Source organism: Triticum aestivum, chromosome 7A (assembly GCF_018294505.1).
Source record: "Triticum aestivum cultivar Chinese Spring chromosome 7A, IWGSC CS RefSeq v2.1, whole genome shotgun sequence".
NCBI lineage: Eukaryota > Viridiplantae > Streptophyta > Magnoliopsida > Poales > Poaceae > Triticum > Triticum aestivum.
Genome location: NC_057812.1, coordinates 79,681,939 through 79,706,544, shown reverse-complemented (window position 1 = coordinate 79,706,544; position 24,606 = coordinate 79,681,939). Strand labels below are relative to the sequence as shown.

General features: G+C 43.0%; 1 protein-coding gene and 2 pseudogenes across 1 annotated transcript; all 3 read left to right on the top strand.

Annotated features, from left to right (window-relative positions):
- Window positions 1-5,514: 5,514 nt before the first annotated feature.
- On the top strand, window positions 5,515-9,149 carry LOC123152402 (subtilisin-like protease SBT3.10; annotated as a pseudogene).
- A 2,159-nt stretch (window positions 9,150-11,308) lies between these two features.
- Window positions 11,309-14,809, top strand: LOC123151414 (subtilisin-like protease SBT3.9). The gene is made up of 10 exons (XM_044571135.1): window positions 11,309-11,530; window positions 11,621-11,712; window positions 11,837-11,934; window positions 12,024-12,188; window positions 12,273-12,886; window positions 13,105-13,172; window positions 13,297-13,569; window positions 13,655-13,772; window positions 13,899-14,070; window positions 14,156-14,809. The coding sequence occupies exons 1-10, from the start codon at window positions 11,450-11,452 to the stop codon at window positions 14,692-14,694; spliced, it is 2,220 nt and encodes a 739-aa protein (XP_044427070.1). The 5' UTR covers window positions 11,309-11,449; the 3' UTR covers window positions 14,695-14,809.
- Window positions 14,810-21,509: 6,700 nt separating this feature from the next.
- On the top strand, window positions 21,510-24,162 carry LOC123153054 (ABC transporter C family member 10-like; annotated as a pseudogene).
- The last annotated feature ends 444 nt before the right edge of the window (window positions 24,163-24,606 follow it).

The window sequence follows — 24,606 nt, the reverse complement described above, 5'->3', positions numbered from 1 at the left end:
GTCATCAGCTTTGCTCTGCCAGACGTTCATAACATCTGGTGTTGCTCCAGCAGTAGGCCTGGCATCTAGCGGTGCTTCCAGGACGTAATTCTTCTGTGCAGCAATGAGGATAATCCTCAAGTTACGGACCCAGTCCGTCTAAGTGATCACGTGATCCAAATCAACTAAACCATGTCCGATCATCACATGAGATGGACTAGTTTCATTCGTGAACATCACTATGTTGATCATATCTACTATATGATTCACGCTCGACCTTTCGGTCTCCGTGTTCCGAGGCCATATCTGTATATGCTTGGCTCGTCAAGTATAATCCGAGTATTCCGCGTGTGCAACTGTTTTGCACCCGTTGTATTTGAACGTAGAGCCTATCACACCCGATCATCACGTGGTGTCTCAGCACGAAGAACTTTCGCAACGGTGCATACTCAGGGAGAACACTTCTTGATAATTTAGTGAGAGATCATCTTATAATGCTACCGTCAATCAAAGCAAGATAAGATGCATAAAAGATAAACATCACATGCAATCAATATAAGTGATATGATATGGCCATCATCATCTTGTGCCTGTGATCTCCATCTCCGAAGCATCGTCATGATCACCATCGTCACCGGCGCGACACCTTGATCTCCATCGTAGCACCGTTGTCGTCTCACCAATCTTATGCTTCCATGACTATCACTACCGCTTAGTGATAAAGTTAAGCATTACAGCGCGATTGCATTGCATACAATAAAGCGACAACCATATGGCTCCTGCCAGTTGCCGATAACTCGGTTACAAAACATGATCATTTCATACAATAAAATTTAGCATCATGTCTTGACCATATCACATCACAACATGCCCTGCAAAAACAAGTTAGACGTCCTCTACTTTGTTTGTTGCAAGTTTTACGTGGCTGCTACGGGCTTAAGCAAGAACCAATCTTACCTACGCATCAAAACCACAACGATAGTTTGTCAAGTTGATGCCGTTTTAACCTTCGTAAGGACCGGGCGTAGCCACACTTGGTTCAACTAAAGTTGGAGAAACTGACACCCGCCAACCACCTGTGTGCAAAGCACGGCGGTAGAACCAGTCTCGCGTAAGCGTACGCGTAATGTCGGTCCGGGCCGCTTCATCCAACAATACAACCGAACCAAAGTATGACATGTTGGTAGGCAGTATGACTTATATCGCCCACAACTCACTTGTGTTCTACTCGTGCAAATAACATCAAACCATAAAACCTAGGCTCGGATGCCACTGTTGGGTAACGTAGTAATTTCAAAAAATTTCCTACGCACACGCAAGATCATGGTGATGCATAGCAATGAGAGGGGAGAGTGTGATCTACGTACCCTTGTAGATCGACGCGGAAGCGTTGACACAACGTAGAGGAAGTAGTCGTACGTCTTCCCGGTCCAACCGATCCAAGCACCGTTACTCCGGCACCTCCGAGTTCTTAACACACGTACAGCTCGATGACGCACCCGGGGCTCCGATCCAGCAAAGCTTCGGTGGAGGAGTTTCGTCAGCACGACGGCGTAGTGACTATCTTGATGTTTAACCGTCGTAGGGCTTCGCCTAAGCACCGCTACAATACGATCGAGGTGTAATATCGTGGAGGGTGGCACCGCACACGGCTAAGTAACGATCACGAAGATCAACTTCTGTGTCCTAGGGTGCCCCCTTGCCCCCGTATATAAAGGAGCCAAGGGGGGGTGCGGCCGACCCTAGTAGGAGGCGCGCAGGAGGAGTCCTACTCCTACTGGGAGTAGGACTCCCCTCCCTTTCCTTGTCCAAGGAGGAGAGGGGGAAGGAAGCGAGAGAGGAGAGGAAGGAAAGGGGGGCGCCACCCCTCCCTCCTTGTCCAATTCGGACTAGGGGGAGAGGGGGCGCGCGGCCTACCCTGGCTGCCTTTCCTCTTCTCCACTTTAGGCCCATGAGGCCCATTAACCCCTCAGGGGGTTCCGGTAACCCCCCGGTTCTCCGGTTTTATCCGAAACTTCCCCGAAACACTTCCGGTGTCCGAATATATCAATCTTTATGTCTCGACCATTTCGAGACTCCTCGTCATGTCCGTGATCACATCCGGAACTCCGAACAACCTTCGGTACATAAAAATACATAAACTCATAATGAAACTGTCATCGTAACTTTAAGCGTGCGGACCCTACGGTTCGAGAACAATGTAGACATGACCGAGACACGTCTTCGGACAATAACCAACAGCGGGACCTGGATGCCCATATTGGCTCCTACATATTCTACGAAGATCTTTATTGGTCAGACCGCATAACAACATACGTTGTTCCCTTTGTCATCGGTATGTTACTTGCCCGAGATTCAATTGTCGGTATCCAATACCTACTTCAATCTCGTTATCGGCAAGTCTCTTTACTCGTTCCTTAATGCATCATCCCGCAACTAACTCATTAGTTGTAATGCTTGCAAGGCTTAAGTGATGTGCATTACCGAGAGGGCCCAGAGATACCTCTCCGACAATCGGAGTGACAAATCCTAATCTCGAAATACGTCAACCCAACATGTACCTTTGGAGACACCTGTAGAGCACCTTTATAATCACCCAGTTACGTTGTGACGTTTGGTAGCACACAAAGTGTTCCTCCGGCACATGGGAGTTACATAATCTCATAGTCATAGGAACATGTATAAGTCATGAAGAAAGCAATAGCAACATACTAAACGATCGGGTGCTAAGCTAGTGGAATGGGTCATGTCAATCAGATCATTCAACTAATGATGTGATCCCGTTAATCAAATGACAACTCTTTGTCCATGGTTAGGAAACATAACCATCTTTGATTAACGAGCTAGTCAAGTAGAGGCATACTAGTGACACTTTGTTTGTCTATGTATTCACACATGTATTATGTTTCCGGTTAATACAATTCTAGCATGAATAATAAACATTTATCGTGATATAAGGAAATAAATAATATCTTTATTATTGCCTCTAGGGCATATTTCCTTCAGTCGGGACTAACAGACTCACACAGATTGCGTATTCTGTGGTGCAACAGTCCCAAACCGCTTTCATGCTGGACAGAAATATCCTTGAAGGGGTGGTCGTCCTGCATGAAACACTTCATGAAATCCATTCCAAAAAATTAGATGGTGTAATTTTTAAGGTGGATTTTGAGAAAGCGTATGATAAGGTCAAATGGCCATTCCTCCAACAGTCATTGTGTATGAAAGGTTTTGATGAGGCCTGGCGCCGACATGTTGAATCATTTGCGCAAAAAGGTAGTGTGGGAATTAAAGTTAATGATGACATAGGTCATTACTTCCAGACACATAAAGGCCTCAGACAAGGAGATCCGATGTCACCTATCTTGTTTAACATTGTGGTGGATATCTTAGCAATCTTGATAGGAAGGGCTAAGGAAAATGGTCAAGTAGGTGGATTGGTACCTCATCTTATTGATGGAGGTGTATCCATCCTTCAGTACGCTGATGATACAATCATCTTCATGGAGCATGACTTGGCCAAGGCTAGTAATATGAAGCTTGTGTTATGCCTTTTCGAACAATTGACCGGGTTAAAGATTAACTTTCATAAGAGCGAGCTGTTCTGTTTTGGTAGGGCCAAACATGAACAGGATGCTTATAGGCAATTGTTTGGGTGCGAGTTGGGAGAGTTACCCTTCTCCTACCTGGGGATTCCAATCCACCATCGTAGGCTGACAAACAGAGAGTGGAAGTGCATTGAGGACCGATTTGAGAAAAAACTGAGCTGCTGGAAGGGTAAGCTCATATCATACGGAGGCCGATTAATCCTGATTAATTCAGTGCTCACGAGCATGCCAATGTTTCTCCTATCGTTCTTTGAGGTCCCAGTTGGTGTTAGGAAGAGACTGGACTTCTATCGATCGCGTTTCTTTTGGCAGGGTGATGAGCTTAAAAAAAATATCGGCTTGCTAAATGGGATATCATCTGTAGACCAAAAGACCAAGGGGGTCTAGGTATTGAGAATCTAGAAGTTAAGAATAAATGCCTTCTTAGACAGTGGCTGTGGAAGCTCTCATCGGAGACTGATGCTATGTGGGCTCAAATCCTTCGCAGCAAGTACCTCCAGACAAAAACTCTGTCCCAGGTTATAGTCAGGCCGACCGATTCGCCTTTCTGAAAAGGCCTGATGAAAGTCAAACAGGCCTTATTTAATAGGACGAAGTTTGTGATTGGAAACGGCTCGAGTACACGTTTCTGGGAGGATACTTGGCTTGGCGGGACACCCCTGGCCATCCAATATCCGTCTTTGTACCGCATTGTTCAACGACGTGAGGTATTCGTCGCATCGGTCTTTCAGTCTACCCCCCTTAATATCCAGTTCCGACGAACGCCAGCGGGCAACCGTTGGGAAGAATGGCTCCGTCTAGTTAGGAGACTGACGGATGTCCAGCTTTCCCAACAACCCGATGAATTGCGTTGGAAATTGACTAAGTCTGGAGTATTCACGGTTAAATCAATGTATATTGATGTTATTAATTCGGACTCCATTCCTACGTCTAAGCATGTTTGGGATGTCAAAGTTCCTTTGAAAATAAAAGTGTTTATGTGGTTTGTCCATAAACAAGTTATTTTAACTAAGGACAACTTGATAAAAGCGTAATTGAACAAGACCTACTAGGTGTAGTTTCTGCGATCGGGATGAGACTATCAAACACCTCTTTTTTGATTGCCCGTTGGCCAAGGTACTTTGGCAGACAGTCCACATTGCTTTTAATATCAATCCACCGAATTCTGTTAATGCGTTATTTGGGACTTGGCTTAATGGGATTGAGCCTGGTTTAGCGAGACATATTCGGGTTGGAGTTTGTGCTTTGCTGTGGACTATCTGGACTTGCAGAAATGATTTGGTCTTTAACAGAATATCATGTATACATTTTTTGCAGGTCATATTCCGAACTACGGCACTGATCCGTTCGTGGTCGCTACTCACCCAGACGGAGGCCAGGGAGCATTTGGTTACTGGATCTTTCCGCTGGGAGATGGTAGCTCGGGATATCTTCAACCGGTTTGGATGGCGGTCATGTAATAGGATAGGTACTTAGTTTCCCTATCTAGTTTGAGCCGGCCGGTTGTGGCATCTTGTCCTGGCTAGTTGGTGTTTCTAGCCTTTATTTGGCTCTGTGTGAGCTTTATGTACTTTTTTTTTTACTTTTGGAGACCTTTGGAATCATGTTGGTACTTCTTTATTTGGTTATTAACATGGCCGTATGCATCGTTCTAATGCAGAGGCCGGGGAATCCCCTTTTCGAAAAAAAGGTCATTACGTCAGACACCAGAATATTTATATCCGGTTAGCTGTTTAATCCTGGCGGACCTGATCAAAGCACGGTGCTTCTTCTCTGATGGAAAAGGCACGGTGCTTTGTATACAGACAAGGATCTATATATGGTCTTCCATTCGGACGTGTGTGTCACCTAGCAAGTAGCAACACAAACAATCCCTTAAAAGGGAAGGAAACAGCTCGCAGACAAATTCGTCTGAACTGTTCTTGTGCCTCCATGCTTGTTCTTGTTCCTGGCTGCTATATATACACACAGGGAGAAGCGATCGAGGGAACACTCTTCTCGAAGCCAGATATGGATTCCAGAACAGCATTCTGCGGCGCTCTGCTACTGCTGGTGACGCTGCTGCCTCTTTCAGCCAGCGCGCCGAGCAAAGTAAGATCCATGCTCGATTCCTCTTCGCACAGCATTTATCTTATCTTCTTTCCAATCTTTTACTGAGAACATTTTCTTGTTGAAATTTCAGCTCTACATTGTGTATATGGGGGAGAAGAAACATGATGACCCGTCCGTGGTCATCGCGTCGCACCATGACATGCTAATATCTGTTTTTGGGAGGTACTACTGGCTATGAGTTTCATGTCGCATCATAGATGTGTTAGCAGGAAACAGTCGTGATTTGCTCACCTCCCTTTTGTTTTATTATTACTTGAAACAGCAAGGATGAAGCCGTGAGGTCGATAGTTTACAGTTACAAGCATGGATTTTCTGGGTTCGCGGCTATGCTAACAAAATCTCAAGCTGTGGCAATCGCAAGTAAGTAATTGTCAACCCTTTTTTTATAAGACGGGGTTAACCCCCCGGCCTCTGCATCATCATTGCAATTTACACAACCATATTTGTTTGGAGTATGATTATTAATTGTCAGTCCTGAGGTGCCATGAGCTTGCTATCTTTATATCAACTTGCATGATCGAAATGAACTAATCAACATATATGAATGTAGAATTTCCTGAAGTTGTCTCTGTGAAGCCTAATATTTTTCACAAAACGCACACAACTCGGAGCTGGGATTTCCTTGGCCTTGACTATAATCAACCGCCACAACAACCGGGGCTCCTCAAAAGAGCAAAGTATGGTGAAGATGTCATTATGGGTGTGATCGATACAGGTTCGTAATCCCATCCTTAAGTTTAAACCCCGAACATGAGAAATCCCAAGACCAGGAATCAATTAACCCCATGGATGTAAATGCTTCTTTATAGGCATATGGCCTGAATCACGAAGCTTTGATGACAACGGCTATGGCCCCGTGCCGGCACGGTGGAAAGGAAAATGCCAGAGTGGCCAGAAGTTCAACGCCACTGGTTGCAACAGAAAGATCATCGGTGCGCGGTGGTATGGCCGTGGCATCAGTGCCGAGTCACTAAAGATCGACTACAAGTCACCTAGGGACCTCAATGGCCATGGCACACACGTCGCCTCAACTATCGCCGGTGGGGAAGTGCAGGGCGTGAGCTATGGAGGCCTAGGCATGGGCGTGGCACGTGGCGGAGCACCACATTGACGACTTGGTATCTACAAGGTGTGCTGGGTGGATGAGGGTTGCCCTGACGCGGCGGTCCTTGCTGCCATCGATGACGCCATACATGATGGGGTTGACGTCTTGTCGCTCTCTGTTGGAGGGGTTGGTCAGGTGTACTCTGGGACGTTGCATGCTGTGCAAAGAGGGATCTCCGTCGTGTTCGCCGGAGGGAATGATGGCCCTGTGCCACAGACAGTGACGAATGCCGTGCCATGGGTTACGACGGTGGCCGCTAGCACGATTGACCGGTCTTTTCCGACCCTAATATTGCTTGGGAACAAAGAAAAGCTGATGGTACGTACCAAACAATTTCACTCCTTTGTTTTAGAAAAGTATGTAAATTATTTCTTATATTTTCCATCTCTTAAGAAATATTACAGGGAAGTATTACCTTGCCCTTCTCAAGGGATTGAAAAACCCCATGGAAAATATTAATAATGGATAAAAAAACAGGTGAAAAATGTTATTGGATAAGACGTGCTCCAATCCTGAAATAGTTCATATAAGATAGCATGAATGTGGAGGATTGGTCAATCTGGATTTTTTTCCTACAATTTTACTAAATAATAACCTTTTGACTCTCTGAGCACGAAAGTGACGTTCAAACCAACCCGGGGAAAATAAATGGTTTGCTCCTCCTTGAAGCTTTACTTAAATCATTGCTGGTTCTCCACCAACTATATCGTATCTTGTAGCTTTCCTCAGTTAGCTTGTTCTTTAATTTGTGATCAATTTCAAACGCAGGGGCAATCTCTAAATTACAATGCAGCTATGAATAACAGCGGCTCTCAGGCCCTTGTTTTTGCTGGGAGGTAATGAAAGAAACCAGTCTCTTGACGACATTTGATTAATAGTAAATGCCGCGCTTTAGGACAAAACCATGTTCAATTTTAATACTTTTGAGCAGCTGCGACCCGGAATCACTGGCCTTGGGCAATGTCAAGGGCAAAACCGTCCTTTGTTATGCACCAGAAGAGGCATCGCGGTGGTCGCCCCAGTTAATACTCCCTTATGCCATCAATTACACTATTGAGGCCGGTGCAAAGGGCCTCATCTTCGCACAATACACCGCCAACAATCTTGACAGCCTGGTCGGGTGCGAGGGATTTATGCCTTGCGCTCTGGTGGATTTCGAGATCGCACATCGAATTTTCTCCTACTGGGACATGACTGAGTGAGAATTTGTCGAATTGTTGGAAACTGCAGCGTGAAAATATTTGAACACTCAGTTTGCCATCTCCTTATACAAGAACTAATTCATGTTTGTCATGTGTCTAGGAATCCGGTGGTGATGGTGTCTCCGGCTGTAAGTGTTGTTGGAAATGGGGTGTTGTCGCCGAGGGTCGCCTCGTTCTCCTCCAGAGATCCAAGCCTATTGTTCCCTGGCATACTGAAGGTGTATATCATTATCAACTTAAGGCAAATAGTTGAATTTTTGTCACTGTTTGTTTGCTATCTAGCCTCTCTAGTTTTTCAGAATTAAAGACTTACATACCTAATTCATGATAAAAATTAATGTTTTGACAGCCCGACATTACTGCTCCTGGCGTCAACATATTGGCAGCGGTGCGCGGCTCCTACGTGTTCTATTCTGGGACATCAATGGCGTGCCCACATGTCTCCGCAGTGACTGCGATGCTCAAGTCGGTTCACCCTCAGTGGTCACCTGCCATGATCAAATCGGCCATCGTCACCACAGGTAGGAAAGTAATAACCAAAATACGTCAAAATAACTCATTTGAATATATGACTAACTTGATGATTCCTTGGCATTGGTTGAAGCATATGTGACCGATCGTTTTGGCATGCCAATCCAAGCAGAAGCAGTCCCAAGGAAACTAGCCGACCCCTTCGACTTTGGTGGTGGACACATTGACCCAAATAGAGCCGTTGACCCTGGCTTGGTTTACGACGTTGATGCAAGGGGGTACAACAAGTTTTTCAACTGCACCCTTGGATATTTAGGCGGCTGTGAGTCCTACTACCTCAATCTCAACCTTCCGTCAATTGCCGTGCCAGACCTCAAGGACCGTGTCATGCTTCGGCGCACCGTGACTAACATTGGGCCAGCGGAAGCAACATATCATTTAGTGGTTGAAGCTCCAGCGGGGATAGACGTGTCCGTAGAGCCATCTGTGATCAATTTCACCCAAAGCACTAGTAAAAGTGTGACGTTTATGGTGACATTCACAACAAGGCAGAGAGTACAAGGAGGATACACTTTTGGGAGCTTGACATGGTCAGACGGAAGTACCCACTCAGTGAGAATTCCTATTGCGGTACGGACTGTGATACAAGACTTTGTTGCAGATACATCTTAAGCTCATATTCTTTGTATTATACACATAATTTATGTATTCGTGTGGTTGGCATAAGAAAATGTAGAAGAAACACTTTAATTTTGTACATCATCACAGGAAATGTTATACTGGAATAAAATACGATTCTTTGCTAAGGAGAGGTTTATTCACAAACTTTTACGAAAAATGAATTAATGAGAAAACCACGGATCATATCGACATGAAATAGACTAAGGGAGAACGACGGATCAAATCTCCGGAACCTTTCTTTCTGGATGAAAACGTTTCTAAACTGGAAGTGAAAAGAAATAAACACGATCAAATTTTCTTAGCTGGGCCAAAATCACCGAATTCATGAATGGCTGCTAATGTCCAAAATGCTCGTGTTAGTACATTGAAGTTAATTTAGATTTACATTGTAGTTTGCACGATTTCCTTTGTGATATCAAAATTTTTATGCCTTGTTGTCCTTGGGTCCAAACTTCAAGATCCTTATTTTTGCGTTTGTCAATTAATTGTTCTGAGCGCCCATGTCCATTTTAATTCTATTGCTCCAGATAGGATTCTTTGGCGGGTGAAAAAAATAATCTAATACACATGAAAATTAGTTTAATAAAATTCGGTTTCACATTCCTTTTGTAATGATGGATTATCCCCCACCCTTACCTCGTCCTCGATATGTCTCTTCCGATTTGAGTATCATTGACCTTAATGCCCCACTCCTCACGCTGGCTATGGAGGAGGTTGTGTGAGCCACCCGCGTGGGGATCCAAAGGTTGTCTCCCATCATCTCCTTCCGGCTATCAATTTCTCTTGGCGTTCTAAGTTCCACGAAATTTATGCCATATTATCCTGACACTTGACGGTCGACACCATCGCTAATCCTCGTCTAGGAGGGTTGTCGAGAGGTTGATTCTGCACACTAAGAGGGAGTTCCACCGCCATCAACTCTTTTCCTCTCATCTCCATCATGTTTCTTCCATCCATATGCAAGTAATCTGTTGTAGGCAGGTGGATGGGAATTTGACGATGCCAATCATATAGTAGTGCTAAGATTATAGGGTTTTGATACAACTTTGTTATGCTTAATGTCTACTAATAGGGCCCAAGTAATGTGGTATCATATATTAACCATATAAGTTTTCATGATGCCAATGTGTCTGGATTGTACTTGCAAGTGTGATATGTACCTATTATAGCCTCAAAAGTGACCCCGAGGGTGACCGGGATATCAATGGGGAGTGTTGTGATTTGATGTTTCCATGTATTCACGAAGTGTTAATGTGTTGGTACGGTTGTCTCACAAAATGACGCCTTAATTACCCTTTGTTTAAACTATGATCACCGTGACATGGGAGGGTAGGACTATAGATGCCGGGCAAGCTCTTGTTCTTATAAATAAGCAAGTTCAACTACATACTAATACATGCCTACAAAAGTAGGAGAACATGAGCTTGGTTTTACATGCTTTGTTATGTGCACTATGATATGATTGATGATGTCTATGTAACGTCCCAATATCCATTCTCGGGCCTATGTTTTCCATAAATGTGTGTTCTCTTTAAATACTTGTTAGTTGGCTTTCTCAGTGAAAGAATTGAAAACCATGAGACGAGCTTAGAGAGGCGACCACATCACACTATGTCGGCTCGAATTACTGGATTTATATAATGTAATAGCTGGAGAAACGGATCAGCAAAACCAGTCTTTGCCCTTGTAAATTTATTTTTCGAAGAAAAAGTCTCTTGGAACTTTATTTGAAAACAGGCAAAGTTACATCTTTGAGTACATGCGATTATAGGAAAGTTGGCGGGTCTATATCCTTGACGTGCCCATGGAATATTTGAATGTGTCACGTTTGTCAACTTTGTTACGTATTACCTATACCGCCGCCCGCGTTTGTAGAACGATTAAGACGCATGTGGAACGATTAAGACCCATGTGCAAAGCCGTGGAAGCTTGTTTGAAAGTCGACCAGGTCATTGCACGAGAGAGCATATAATTAATTAAGATCTATATCCGGTTTGGTACTAATAGCCGCCAGGACCTGATCAAAGCATGGTGCTTCTTCCTCATTACAAAAAGCACGGGGATTCCTATATAGACAAAAGGATTAGTCTTTGCTCCTCACGCGTGTGTGTCGCTGTCACCTAACTAACAACACTGAAACATTCCCTCTGAAATGAGAAAAAAGACACTCAAACAAATTGGTTTGAACTGTTCTTGCACCCCATCCTTATTGCTCCTGGCTGCTATATAGACATACAAACCGAACGAGGGAACACAAACACAACAACATAGCACTCTTCTCCAAGCAAGATATGGATTCCAGAACAGCATTCTGTGGCGCTCTCCTACTGCTGGTAATACTGCTGCCTGTTTCAGCTAACGCGTCGAGTAAAGTAAGATACACACCCGAGTCCTCTCTCAATTTGCTTTCTTTCCTGATATCTGTTTTTTGTTGAGAACTTATGCGACAAAATGAATTTCAGCTCTACATCGTGTATATGGGGGAGAAGAAGCATGATGACCCATCCATGGTCACCGCGTCTCACCGTGACATGCTAACCTCTGTTTTTGGGAGGTACTGTAACTAGCTACCAATTCATTTTGTTCAAAACAAAAACAATCAGGAGTTCATGTGAGTTCATGTTGCATCGTCGACGTATTAGTCGTGACTTGCTCACCCTCATTTTACTTGACAACAGCAAGGATGAAGCCTTGAGGTCGATAGTTTACAGTTACAAGCATGGATTTTCTGGTTTTGCGGCGATGCTCACCGAGTCTCAGGCTGAGACAATCGCAAGTAAGTGATTGTCAGTCCTATAGGCTCCTACCTATCATCGTATCTACTTGGATGACCGACAAGAACTAATCAACATATTTTTGATGTAGAATTCCCAGAAGTTGTCACTGTGAAGCCTAACACTTATCACGAAACGCACACAACTCGGAGCTGGGACTTTCTTGGCCTTGACCATAACCAACCAAGACAACAACCGGGCCTACTCAGAAAAGCAAAGTATGGTGAAGATGTCATCGTGGGTGTGATCGATACAGGTTTGCAGTCCGACCCCTCAAGCTTAAATCCTGAATATGAGAAATTCCGATACCGAATCAATTGATTCCCATGCTTATTTATAGGCATATGGCCTGAATCACGAAGCTTTGATGACAATGGGTATGGCCCTGTGCCGGCACGGTGGAAAGGGAAATGCCAGACTGGTCAGGATTTCAACGCCACAAGTTGCAACAAAAAGATCATCGGTGCGCGGTGGTATGGGCGTGGAATCAGTGACGAGGTGCTAAACAGAAACTATAAGTCGCCTAGGGACATTGAAGGCCATGGCACACACGTCGCGTCGACCATCGCTGGCAGGGAAGTGCAGGGCGTGAGCTACGGAGGCCTAGGCATGGGCGTGGCACGCGGCGGGGCGCCACGTGCGCGCCTCAGTATCTACAAGGTGTGTTGGTTGGGTGGGAGTTGCCCTGAAGCAGCGGTCCTCGCGGCTATCGATGATGCTATGCATGATGGTGTGGACGTCTTGTCGCTCTCGATTGCTGGGGCTGGTCACGAGTTTCCTGGGACACTGCATGCTGTGCAAAGAGGGATCTCTATCGTGTTTGCCGGAGGGAATGATGGCCCTGTGCCACAAACGGTGGCTAATGCCCAACCGTGGGTTACAACGGTGGCCGCTAGCACGATTGACCGGTCTTTCCCGACCTTGATATCGCTCGGAAACAAAGAAAAGCTTGTGGTACGTGCATGCTACAAACAAACATTCTCCAAGTATTTATTTGGTCTGAGGAAATGATAGATCCGGGGCTATAAAATTGGTTTTATAGTTTTTGACAAATTAACTTGATTCGTCTCAGAGCGTGGAAACAAACAAAAAGTACATTTAGCTCGTCCCTGAAGCCAGCTTTCCCTGATTCCTTTAATTACTTATTAATGTGTGCTTGATTCGAAATACAGGGGCAATCTCTTCACAACAATGCATCTGTGATCAGCGGCAACTTTAAAGACCTTGTTTATGCCGGGAGGTAATGAAATAAAACTTCTGTAGTTATGCATCTGTAATCACTTGACGCATTTGTTGTAGTTGTCCACTTTTGTAACCACGATTCAGTGTTTTATCAACTATACTGAATTACAACTTCTGCGCAGCTGTGACACGGAGTCGTCACTGGCATTGAGCAACGTCACCGGTAAAATCGTCCTATGCTATCAACCCGTGGCGGCGAGAAGCATGCCGCCTCGACAAGCACTTCCCATAGCCATCAATCTCACCACCATGGCTGGCGCCAAGGGCCTCATATTTGCACAGTACACTACTAACCTCCTCGACTTCCTGCCTTTGTGTAGGGGCGTTATGCCCTGTGTAGTGGTGGATTTTGAGATCGCACAACGAATTGCCTCCTATTGGAGTTGGGACAAAGGGTGAGTGCATGTCGTGTTGTCTGAAACAGATTTGAATGCGTTTTCTTCTTCTCCGGAAACTCATGCCAGTCACGTGTCATGCTAGGAATGCGGTGGTGAAGGTGTCACCTGCCATGACCGTTGTCGGAAAAGGGGTGTTGTCGCCGAGGGTCGCCTCATTCTCGTCGAGAGGTCCAAGCATGTTGTTCCCTAGCATACTCAAGGTATATATCATTCTCAATTTCTTAACTTGAGACAATTGTTGCCATTGTCTTGTTTGTTACCTAGCCTTCCTAATTTTTCTTAACTTACGACTTCTTAACTAATTCTCAATACACATGTTTGAACAGCCCGACATTGCTGCACCTGGCGTCAGCATCTTGGCAGCGGACCGCGACTCCTACGTGTTCAAATCCGGGACATCCATGGCGTGCCCGCATGTCTCCGCTGTGACCGCACTGCTCAAGTCGGTTCACCCTGGCTGGTCACCTGCCATAATCAAGTCTGCCATCGTCACCACAGGTGTGAACATTGAAATACAAAAAATACATGAAAACAATTCGTCAAAATATAAAACTGATTTGATTGTTTCTTGTCTTGGTTGCAGCATCTGTGACTGATCGTTTTGGCATGCCAATCCAAGCAGAAGCGGTCCCAAGGAAACTAGCTGACCCCTTCGACTTTGGTGGTGGACATATAGACCCAGATAGAGCTGTTGACCCTGGCTTGGTTTATGACGTGGATGCAAGAGAGTACAACAAGTTTTTGAACTGCACTCTTGGATATTTAGATGGTTGTGAGTCCTACTACCTCAATCTCAACCTCCCGTCAATTGTCGTGCCGGACCTCAAGGACCATGTCATGCTTCGGCGCGCTGTGACTAACGTTGGGCCAGCGGAAGCAACATATCATTTAGTGGTTGAAGCTCCAGCAGGTATAGATGTGTCGGTAGAACCATCTGTGATTACTTTCACCAAAGGAAGCAGTAGAAGCGCAACATTTATGGTGACATTCACCACAAGGCAGAGAGTGCAAGGAGGATACACTTTCGGGAGCTTGACATGGTCAGACGGAAGTACCCACTCAGTTCGAATTCCAGTTGCTGTAAGGACTGTGATACAAGACTTTGTTGCGGATACCGCCTAAATTCGTATCTTGTTATTGTAAACCTTCTTTGTGTATTCATGTAGGCCGCATACAAAAATGTAGGAGAAACACTCCGTATCGAATTTATACATCATAAAAAAATGTTAAATAAAAATAGTATGATTCTTCTTCGCAAAAGTTTGGTTTCTTCACAAACTTGTTCAAAAATTGCAGTTAATAAGAAATATCGGATCATATATATCATTGACATGAACTAGAGTAAGGGACAACCATGGATGTAAAGCTCACAAACCTTTCTTTCTTGATGAAAACTTTGTTGAACTGAAAGTGAAAAGAAATCAACACAACCGAAATTTCTTTGCTGGGAAAATATCACTGAATTCATAGATGGCTGCCAATGTCTAAAATGCTCGTGTAGTACACTGAAATTAACTTATGTTTATATTATTATCAGATTTTGCACAATTTTCTTTGTACTATCGTGATCATTATTCATCGGTATTGGCGTCCAGACTTGAAGATCCTTATTTTTGCAGTTGCTCATTCCATTGTCCCGACCACCCATGTCCTTTGATTCTACTCCTCTAGACATGGTTCTTAGCCAGGTAAAAATAAATAAACACATGACAATTATGATAATACATTTATGTTTCACACTCATTTTCTACTGATGGATTATCCACCACAATCACCCCCGTCCCCTGAGGTCTCTTCTGATTTGAGTATTATTGGTGTTGATGTTCCATTTGCCTTCATGCTTACCTTCAGTGGCAGCATAAATGCATATAGCAATTTGGGAGTATTGAAAGTTTTTTCCCGCAACTGGCATGAGCATTGTCTTCTCATAAAGAAAAGAATGTACAAATTGGCATGCTTGTGAAAGAAAAGAAAAAAGACATGCCAGAACCCACAAAAATACTCTGCCTCATCAGCAGTTGAATTGTGCTTCACACATTAGAAACTGCTCGTATCAGTTAGGATTTGGCTCACAAATTAACAACTGCCCAAGTTCGACACGACTGCCCTGAAAACAACCCATCGGGCCCCAGCAGATCAAATTTAGCAATCAAGGCGAGGTCGCTAAGCCCAGTGTGACAACGGCATGATAAGGTCAGGCGTGTCGATTTGCGGGCCACCTTTTTCCAGAAAGGAAGTTGAAACTTCCGGTCAGGGCCGGCCCTGGGCCAGGGCAGCAGGGGCGACGGCCCGGGCCCAGCCAAACTAGGGGCCCTGACCCGTGCTGCAATGTGTGTATAGTAGATGGGACTGGTCTAGCAGGTGGCCGTTGGCCCGCTAGCGCTCCGCGATGGCCGGCCAAAAAATGGAATATTTTCTCTCCCTAATCCATATTAGGCAAAGTGAAGAGGTATGGACATGTGTGAACAAGATAAATAATTGCAAAGTATTCACGTGAATATATGTGAACCCATTTAATTTGTGTTTTTAAATTTTAAAAAACCATAACTTTCGAGCAGTGCATCGAAATTAAGATCCGTTTTCATTGTTGGAACCCTCGCGGCGTGCTCTTCGAAACCAGATCCAGCATGGGTATGTTTCGACGAAATTTTTTTTGTGTAATTTTGTCCATGTTTTGTGTAACTGGCTAGTCGTCGATGTGCAACTACCTCAGAGATGTGCAACTTTTCTCCTACACTGTAGACATGCAATTTTCCTTTATGGTACCTCCAGCCCCAAACTTCCTCCTTCTAGTGAGATGTGCAACTTCGTATGTTGCCCAGGCCAACTTCATAGTAGTTGATGTGCAACTTTCCCCCGCCCGTGGATGTGCTTCACTGTTTGCTGCATCGGCCAACATACTAACAGTGGATGTGCAACTTCGAATACTGCAACGGCCAACTATCTAACAGTGATGTGCAACTTTCTCTCATACCCCCATGGATGTGTAGTTTCCCAACTATCACCCGGCCCAAACCACCCCTGTTAGTGAGATTTGTAACTTTAGCACTCTGTTTATATGCAACTTTTCATTACTCTCATGAATGTCAATTTTTCACCATTCAACTATCTCTGCCTATGAGATGTGCAACTTCGTATGTTTCCCTGGCCAACTACCTAGCAGACTATGTGCAACTCTGTTTGTTGCCCCCGCCAACTGAAAGTACATGTCCACAAATAGGGAGGGGAAGGAGTTGCACAATGACTAATAGACAGTTGGATTGAATAATAGACTAAGTTGCACATATTGCTTGCAGGGGTAGGGGGTAGGGTGTGCCAACAGTAAACGAACTACACATCCACATGTAGAGAGGAGGGTTGCACATCGACTACTAGGTAATTGATCGAGATGGTAGACTAGTTGCACATCAATGTTGTCATAGTTGCTAGATAGCAATCTCATAGGAAGTTGAATCATGCAGATCTAAAAATTGGTTTCCGAAAAAGTTGCACGATGTTGCACTAAAGTTGCACAATACAGTACTAAAGTTGCACCATATAGCATCAAAGTTGGCATAAAAACATTTCGTCGAAATATACCCATGCAGGATCTAGTTTGAACGATCTCGTCATGAGGAATCAAATGGTGAAGATGGATCTGAATTCCGGTGCGTGGTTTGAAAGATATGACTTTTTAAAAATTTAAAAACAGAAATAAATATGCGTGGATCTATTTTTTCTTCACATGTGACAAGTCTGACCGGATTTAATGCCAGCAATCACATGCACTAGCAGACAAAACATATACACATGCATGCGACAGAGCGGCCGCTTGATTTCTCCAACTAGCGCGCGCACACGTTTTAGATTTCAGGTAGTAGATGATATAGGCCCTGATGAATTCGTGAATGAAAATAAAAAAGAAAAAGTCTGTAGGCTGAGAGGCCCATCATCCAACTTCCAACAAAAGCCCAATTGCCAAGAGGCCCGAAGAAGGTACGCACGCACAGCGGCGAGGCGGCGATTCCTCATCAGTCTCCACGCCGGTTCGTTTTCTCGCCCGCCTCGCAGATCGGCCCGCCGGATGCTTGCAGGAAAGAAAGGTAAGTACATCTAGATAAATTTCTCTTTTCTTTGCCCTCAATCTTAATCTAGCTAGTGATTAATCTATATTCTTCCTTTTACAACAGTATAGAGGCGTTGGAGACTTGGAGTGGAGTTCGTGTGTTGCCGACTTGCTCCTTGATACGTCTCCAACGTATCTATAATTTTTGATTGTTTCATGCTATTATATTATCTGTTTCAGATGTTTAATGGGCTTTAATATACCTTTTTATATTATTTTTGGAATAACCTATTAACCAAAGGCCCAGTGCAAATTGCTGTTTTTTTGCCTATTTCAATGTTTAGCAGAAAAGGAATATCAAACGGAATCCAAACGGAATGAAACGTTCAGGAGAGTTATTTCTGGAACAAATGTGATCCAGGATACTTGGAGTGGAAATCAAGAAAGAAGCGAGGAGGCCACGAGGCAGGAGGGCGCGCCCAGGGGGGTAGGCGTGCCCCCCACCCTCGTGGGCCCCTCGCAGCTCCACCGACGTACTTCTACCTCCTCTATATACCTATATACCCCGAAAATATTCAGGAGCACCACGAAACCCTATTTTCACCGCCACAACCTTCTGTACCCGTGAGATCTCATCTTGGGGCCTTTTTCGGCGCTCTGCCGGAGGGGGAATCGATCACGGAGGGCTTCTACATCAACACCATAGCCTCTCCGATGATGTGTGAATAGTTTACCACAGACCTTCGGGTCCATAGTTATTAGCTAGATGGCTTCTTCTCTCTCTTTGGATCTCAATACAAAGTTCTCCTCGATTCTCTTGGAGATCTATTCGATGTAATTCTTTTTGCGGTGTGTTTGTCGAGATCCGATGAATTGTGGGTTTATGATCTAGATTACCCATGAACAATATCTTTGCAAGTCTCTTTGAATTATCAGTTTGGTTTGGCCAATTAGATTGATCTTTCTTACCATGGAAGAAGTGCTTAGTTTTGGGTTCAATCTTGTGGTGTCCTTTCCCAGTGACAGCTGGGGCAGCAAGGCATGTATTGTATTGTTGCCATCGAGGATAAAAAGATGGGGTTTATATTATATTGCTTGAGTTTATCCCTTTACATCATGTCATCTTGCCTAATGCGTTACTATGTTCTTATGAACTTAATACTCTAGATGCATGCTGGATAGCGGTTGATGTGTGGAGTAATAGTACTAGATGCAGAATCGTTTCGGTCTACTTGTCGCGAACGTGATGCCCATATACATGATCATGCCTAGATATTCTCATAACTATGCGCTTTTCTATCAATTTCTCGGCAGTAATTTGTTCACCCACCATAGAATTTGCTATCTTGAGAGAAGCCACTAGTGAAACCTATGGCCCCCGGGTCTATCTTCCATCATATTATTTTCCTATCAACTTGCTATTTCTATTTTGCGATCTTTATTTTCCAATCTATACAACAAAAATACCAAAAATATTGATCTTATTATTTTTATCAGATCTCACTTTCATAAGTGGCCGTGAAGGGATTGAAAACCACTTTATCGCGTTGGTTGCGAGGTTCTTGTTTGTTTGTGCAGGTACTAGGCGACTTGCGTATAATTTCCTACTGGATTGATACCTTGGTTCTCAAAAACTAAGGGAAATACTTACGCTACTGTGCTGCATCACTCTTTCCTCTTCAAGGGAAAACGCAAGCTCAAGAGGTAGCAAGAAGGATTTCTGGCGCCGTTGCCGGGGAGGTTGCACCAAGTCAAGTCAAGATTTAATCTCTCGCAACAAGCCATTTCTGGCACCGTTGTCGGGGAGATCTACGCACAAGTCAAGGCATACCAAGTACCCATCACAAACTCTTACCCCTCGCATTACATTATTTGCCATTTGTCTCTCATTTTCCTCTCCCACACTTCACCCTTGCCGTTTTATTCGCCCTCTTTTCAGTCTGCCTCTTTTCAGTTCGTCTCTTTTTGTTTGCCTCTTGTTTGCTTGTGTGTTGGATTGATTGTTTGTCATGATGGCTCAAGATGATACTAAATTGTGTGACTTCTCCAATACCAACAATAATAATTTTATTAGCACTCCGATTGCTCCTCTTACCGATGTTGAATCTTGTGAAATTAATACTGTTTTGCTGAATCTTGTCATGAAATATCCGTTTTCTAGTCTTCCTAATGAAGATGCCGCTACCCATCTAAACAGCTTTGTTGATTTATGTGATATGCAAAAGAAGAAATATATGGATAATGCTATTGTTAAATTGAAGCTATTTCTGTTTTCGCTTAGAGATCATGCTAAAACTTGGTTTTCGTCTTTGCCTAAAAATATGAGAGTCACTTATGGATTTCAATCCTACATGTCCTATTATTCTTGGTAGACCTTTTCTTAGAACGATTGGTGCAATTATTGATATGAAAGAAGGAAACATTAGATTCCAATTTCCGTTAAGGAAAGGCATGGAACACTTTCCTAGAAAGAAAATTAAATTACCTTATGAATCTATTATGAGAGTCACTTATGGATTGCATACCAAAGATAACAATACCTAGATCTATTCTTGTTTTTATGCCTAGCTAGGGCGTTAAACGATAGCGCTTGTTGGGAGGCAACCCAATTTTATTTTTGTTTCTTGCTTTTTGATTCTGTTTAGTAATAAATAATTCATCTAGCTTCTGTTTATATGTGGTTTTATGCTTTTAATTAGTGTTTGTGCCAAGTAGAACCTTTGGGGAGACCTGGGGGAAGTTTTTGCGATCTTGCTGTAAAAAACAGAAACTTTAGCGCTCACGAGATTTGCTGCAATTTTTATTGGACAGTGCGATTACGTTTATTCTTTTTGCAGATGATTAATAGACAAATTCCTCACGTCCACCAATTTATTTCAGAATATTTGGGGTTACAGAAGTATTCGAAACCTACAGATTACTACACGCTGTCCTGTTTTTGACAGATTCTGTTTTTCGTGTGTTGTTTGCTTATTTTGATGAATCTATGGCTAGTATCGGAGGGTATGAACCATAGAGAAGTTGGAATACAGTAGGTTTAACACCAATATAAATAAAGAATGAGTTCATTATAGTACCTTGAAGTGGTGGTTTGTTTTCCTATACTAACGGAGCTCATGAGATTTTCTGTTGAGTTTTGTGTTGTGAAGTTTTCAAGTTTTGGATAAAGATTTGATGGATTTTGAAACAATGAGTGGCAAGAGCCTAAGCTTGGGGATTCCCAATGCACCCAAGGTAAAATTCAAGGAAAACCAAAAGCCTAAGCTTGGAGATGCCCCAGAAGGCATCCCCTCTTTCGTCTTCGTCTATCGGTAACTTTACTTGAGGCTATATTTTTATTAACCACATGATATGTGTTTTGCTTGGAGCGTCTTGTATGATTTGAGTCTTTGCTTTTTAGTTTACCACAATCATCCTTGCTGTACACACCTTTTGGAGAGACACACATAAATCGGAATTTATTAGAATACTCTATGTGCTTCACTTTTATCTTTTGAGCTAGATAATTTTGCTCTAGTGCTTCACTTATATCTTTAAGAACACGGTGGTGGTTTTATTTTATAGAAATTATTGATCTCTCGTGCTTGACTTATATCATTTTGAGAGTCTTTTAGAACTGCATGGTAATTTGCTTTGGCTATAAAATTATTCCTAATATGATAGGCATCCAAGATAGTTATAATAAAAACTATCATAAAAAGTGCATTGAATACTATGAGAAATTTGATACTTGATGATTGTTTTCAAATATGAAGATGGTGATATTGGAGTCATGCTAGTTGAGTAGTTGTGAATTTGAGAAATACTTGTTCTAAAGTTTGTGATTCCCGTAGCATGCACGTATTTATATTTGTCGATTTCGTCTAAAACTAGTGATAATTTTTGGCAGTTAATGTCAGATGGGGTGGTTATTCGGTCTGCGTCTTATCATGATTTATTGTCAGATTGCCAAGAATTTAGATATCTTGTAAATGACCATAAAGATACTACTGGTGTTTCAGATCTTAACAATATGGCCCATCACAGAGCAAAGGATTTGCCAATAAAGGAGACAGATGGTATTCATGGAAACAGATATATAGAGTCTGTGAAGCCATCACCAGTAGATCAACTGATCAAAACAGAGGAAAGAGAATCAGGGGACGCAGGTCTTAAGCCTTATATCCTATACCTGCGCCAGAAAAAAGGCTTCCTGTATGCGTCCCTTTCTGTCATGTCTCACATAATTTTCATAGCTGGGCAAATATCACAGAATTCATGGATGGCCGCTAATGTCCAAAATCCTGATGTTAGTGCACTAAAGTTAATTTCTGTGTACATTGTTATTGGAGTTTGCACGGTGTTCTTTGTGCTATCAAGATCTATATTCTTCGTTGTTCTTGGGATGCAGACTTCAAGATCCTTATTTTCCCAGCTACTTAATTCATTGTTCCGTGCACCAATGTCCGTCTTTGATTCTACTCCTCTAGGCAGGGTTCTTAGCCAGGTAAAAATTCTCAAACAAACACAACTATATGAACTACAATTCAGTTTAACGTTACAAGGTTTTATATTAATAGATCAACCCTCCCCCCAACCTGCAGGTCTCTTCAGATTTAAGCATCATTGACCTTGATGTTCCATTTGCATTGATGTTTGGCTTTAGTTCCAGCTTAAATGCATATAGCAATCTGGGGGTATTGGCTGTTGTTACACGGCAAGTTCTGTTTGTACCATTGCCAATGATAGTTTTGGCAATTCGGTTACAGGTAATCTTGTGGCCTTTTTCTGTATGGCTAAACGCCTAAACCCCCTTTCTTTGGTTATTTCATTCACCAAATGATATGCTGCTATTTTCACCCAGGAGGTAAAGTTCGTCTACTTTTTTCGTTTCACAATTCCCGTTGGCTGACATTTCATATGTTTGTTCAGAGGTACTACTTAGCCTCGGCTAAGGAATTGATGCGTATCAATGGCACTACCAAGTCTGCTCTAGTAAATCACTTAGGTGAATCGATCTCAGGGGCTATAACAATACGTGCCTTTGAGGAAGAAGGTCGTTTCTTTGCTAAAAATCTGGAGTTAGTTGACAAGAATGCTGGTCCGTACTTTTTTAATTTTGCAGCAACTGAATGGTTGATTCAACGTCTGGAAATAATGAGTGCTGCGGTTCTTTCTTCTTCTGCTTTTGTCATGGCTCTTCTTCCTGCAGGAACTTTTAGCCCTGGTATGTAGCTTATTCCAGGTACAAGCATCACATAGTTGTTTCATGTGCTGCACATATTTATGGCAGCTTACAAGCTGTATGACGATTGATCATTGCATTCATCTGATTTGCAATGAATCGTTATTTTGCACTGCAAAAGCTTTTTTGTTTGTTTCCATAGGCTCCTGGTATTAGGTGTTACGAAGGCTCTACTTCGTTATGAAAGCCTACTTTCTTTGTCAAATAGAGTTACAGAATCCTTCTGCATAACGGCGAATGGCTCGAAACCCTAGTGGAGGATACCCAATTTTCCATTTAGTAACACGTTATACGCTCAATGTCTATGTGCCACTGTCATTATAAATATACATTTAATATGCACTGGATTATAAAGAAATCAACATTATCCTCAGAAAACTAATTACTTTTTACCATACTTGGCACAGGTTTTGTTGGAATGGCATTGTCCTACGGCCTTTCCCTAAATAATTCCTTTGTTAGCTCTATTCAAAAGCAATGTGACCTTGCAAACAAAATAATATCTGTGGAACGGGTGAACCAGTACATGGACATTCCGAGTGAAGCAGCAGAAGTTATTGAAGAAAACCGACCAGCACCAGATTGGCCCCAGGTTGGCAGTGTGGAGCTTAAAGATTTGAAGGTAAGCAAATATAAAATATGCATGTATGCCTGACTAGGGCGAAACCCTTCAAATATTCTGACAGATGTGTGTGATTGGTTTTCATTGACAGATTAGGTATATGGAAGATACTCCCTTGTACTACATGGAATCACTTGCAAGTTTCAAGGTAGAGATAAAATTGGTATAGTTGGTCGAACAGGAAGTGGCAAGACAACTTTAATTGGTGCATTGTTTCACCTTGTTGAACCTGCTGAAGGGGATATAATTATAGACTCTGTGAACATCAGTAAAATAGGCTTACATGACCTGCGTTCACGTTTGGGCATCATTCCACAAGATCCAACACTTTTTCAGGGTACAGTAAGATATAATCTAGATCCCCTTGGGCAGTTCTTAGATCAACTAATATGGGAGGTAAGACATGTTATGTATCTACAATTTCAGAACAGTAAGCTCCTTGTCTGATTGGGATGAATAAACTGATTAGTGGGCCTGTCAAACGATAAGTCCATTCTCTGTTATATGCCATACATGCATTTGGAAAAAGAACCCATTAAATTGGTTAATTCATATGCTGTTCGGTTGCAGGTTCTTGACAAATACCAACTTCTTGAGGCTGTCCGGGAGAAGGAACAGGGATTGGATTCACTTGGTAGGAAACCTCACTGTACCTATGATTTGATTTCTGGATTTCATTTTATGCCCCTAACAAAATAGGATAGCATATTACAATTCTGCTTCAGTCTTTTGATTTTATGCCCCTAACCAATTAGAATACATGCGCCAATAAATCTGTCAAACTGCTTGTAATACTAGGCGTATGAGTCGGATCAGTTTGCTTGCATGAAGTCTGGAATTGTGTTCTTCATAGTACTGATCTATATCTTTCCATACAGTTGCGAAAGACGGGTCGAACTGGAGCATGAGCCAAAGGAAGCTCTTTTGCTTGGGCCGCACACTTTTGAAAAGGTGCAGGATCTTAGTTCTTGATGAAGCCACGGCCTCTATAGATAATGCAACTGATGCCGTCCTTCAGAAAACGATCCAGTCAGAATTCAAACATTGCACCGTTATTACGGTCGCACACCGTATACCAACAGTTATGGGCTGTGACATGGTACTTGCAATAAGTGATGGTATGTATGTTCCTCTTATTGCCAA

What these genes read in the sequence shown, in the direction of transcription:
- LOC123151414 (XM_044571135.1), top strand. Translation starts at nt 11,450, where the DNA reads ATGGATTCCAGAACAGCATTCTGTGGCGCTCTCCTACTGCTGGTAATA. An exon ending in GAAACAAAGAAAAGCTTGTG is followed by an intron (nt 12,887 to 13,104) that starts GTACGTGCATGC and finishes TTCGAAATACAG; the next exon opens with GGGCAATCTCTTCACAACAA. An exon ending in GTCTGCCATCGTCACCACAG is followed by an intron (nt 14,071 to 14,155) that starts GTGTGAACATTG and finishes TCTTGGTTGCAG; the next exon opens with CATCTGTGACTGATCGTTTT.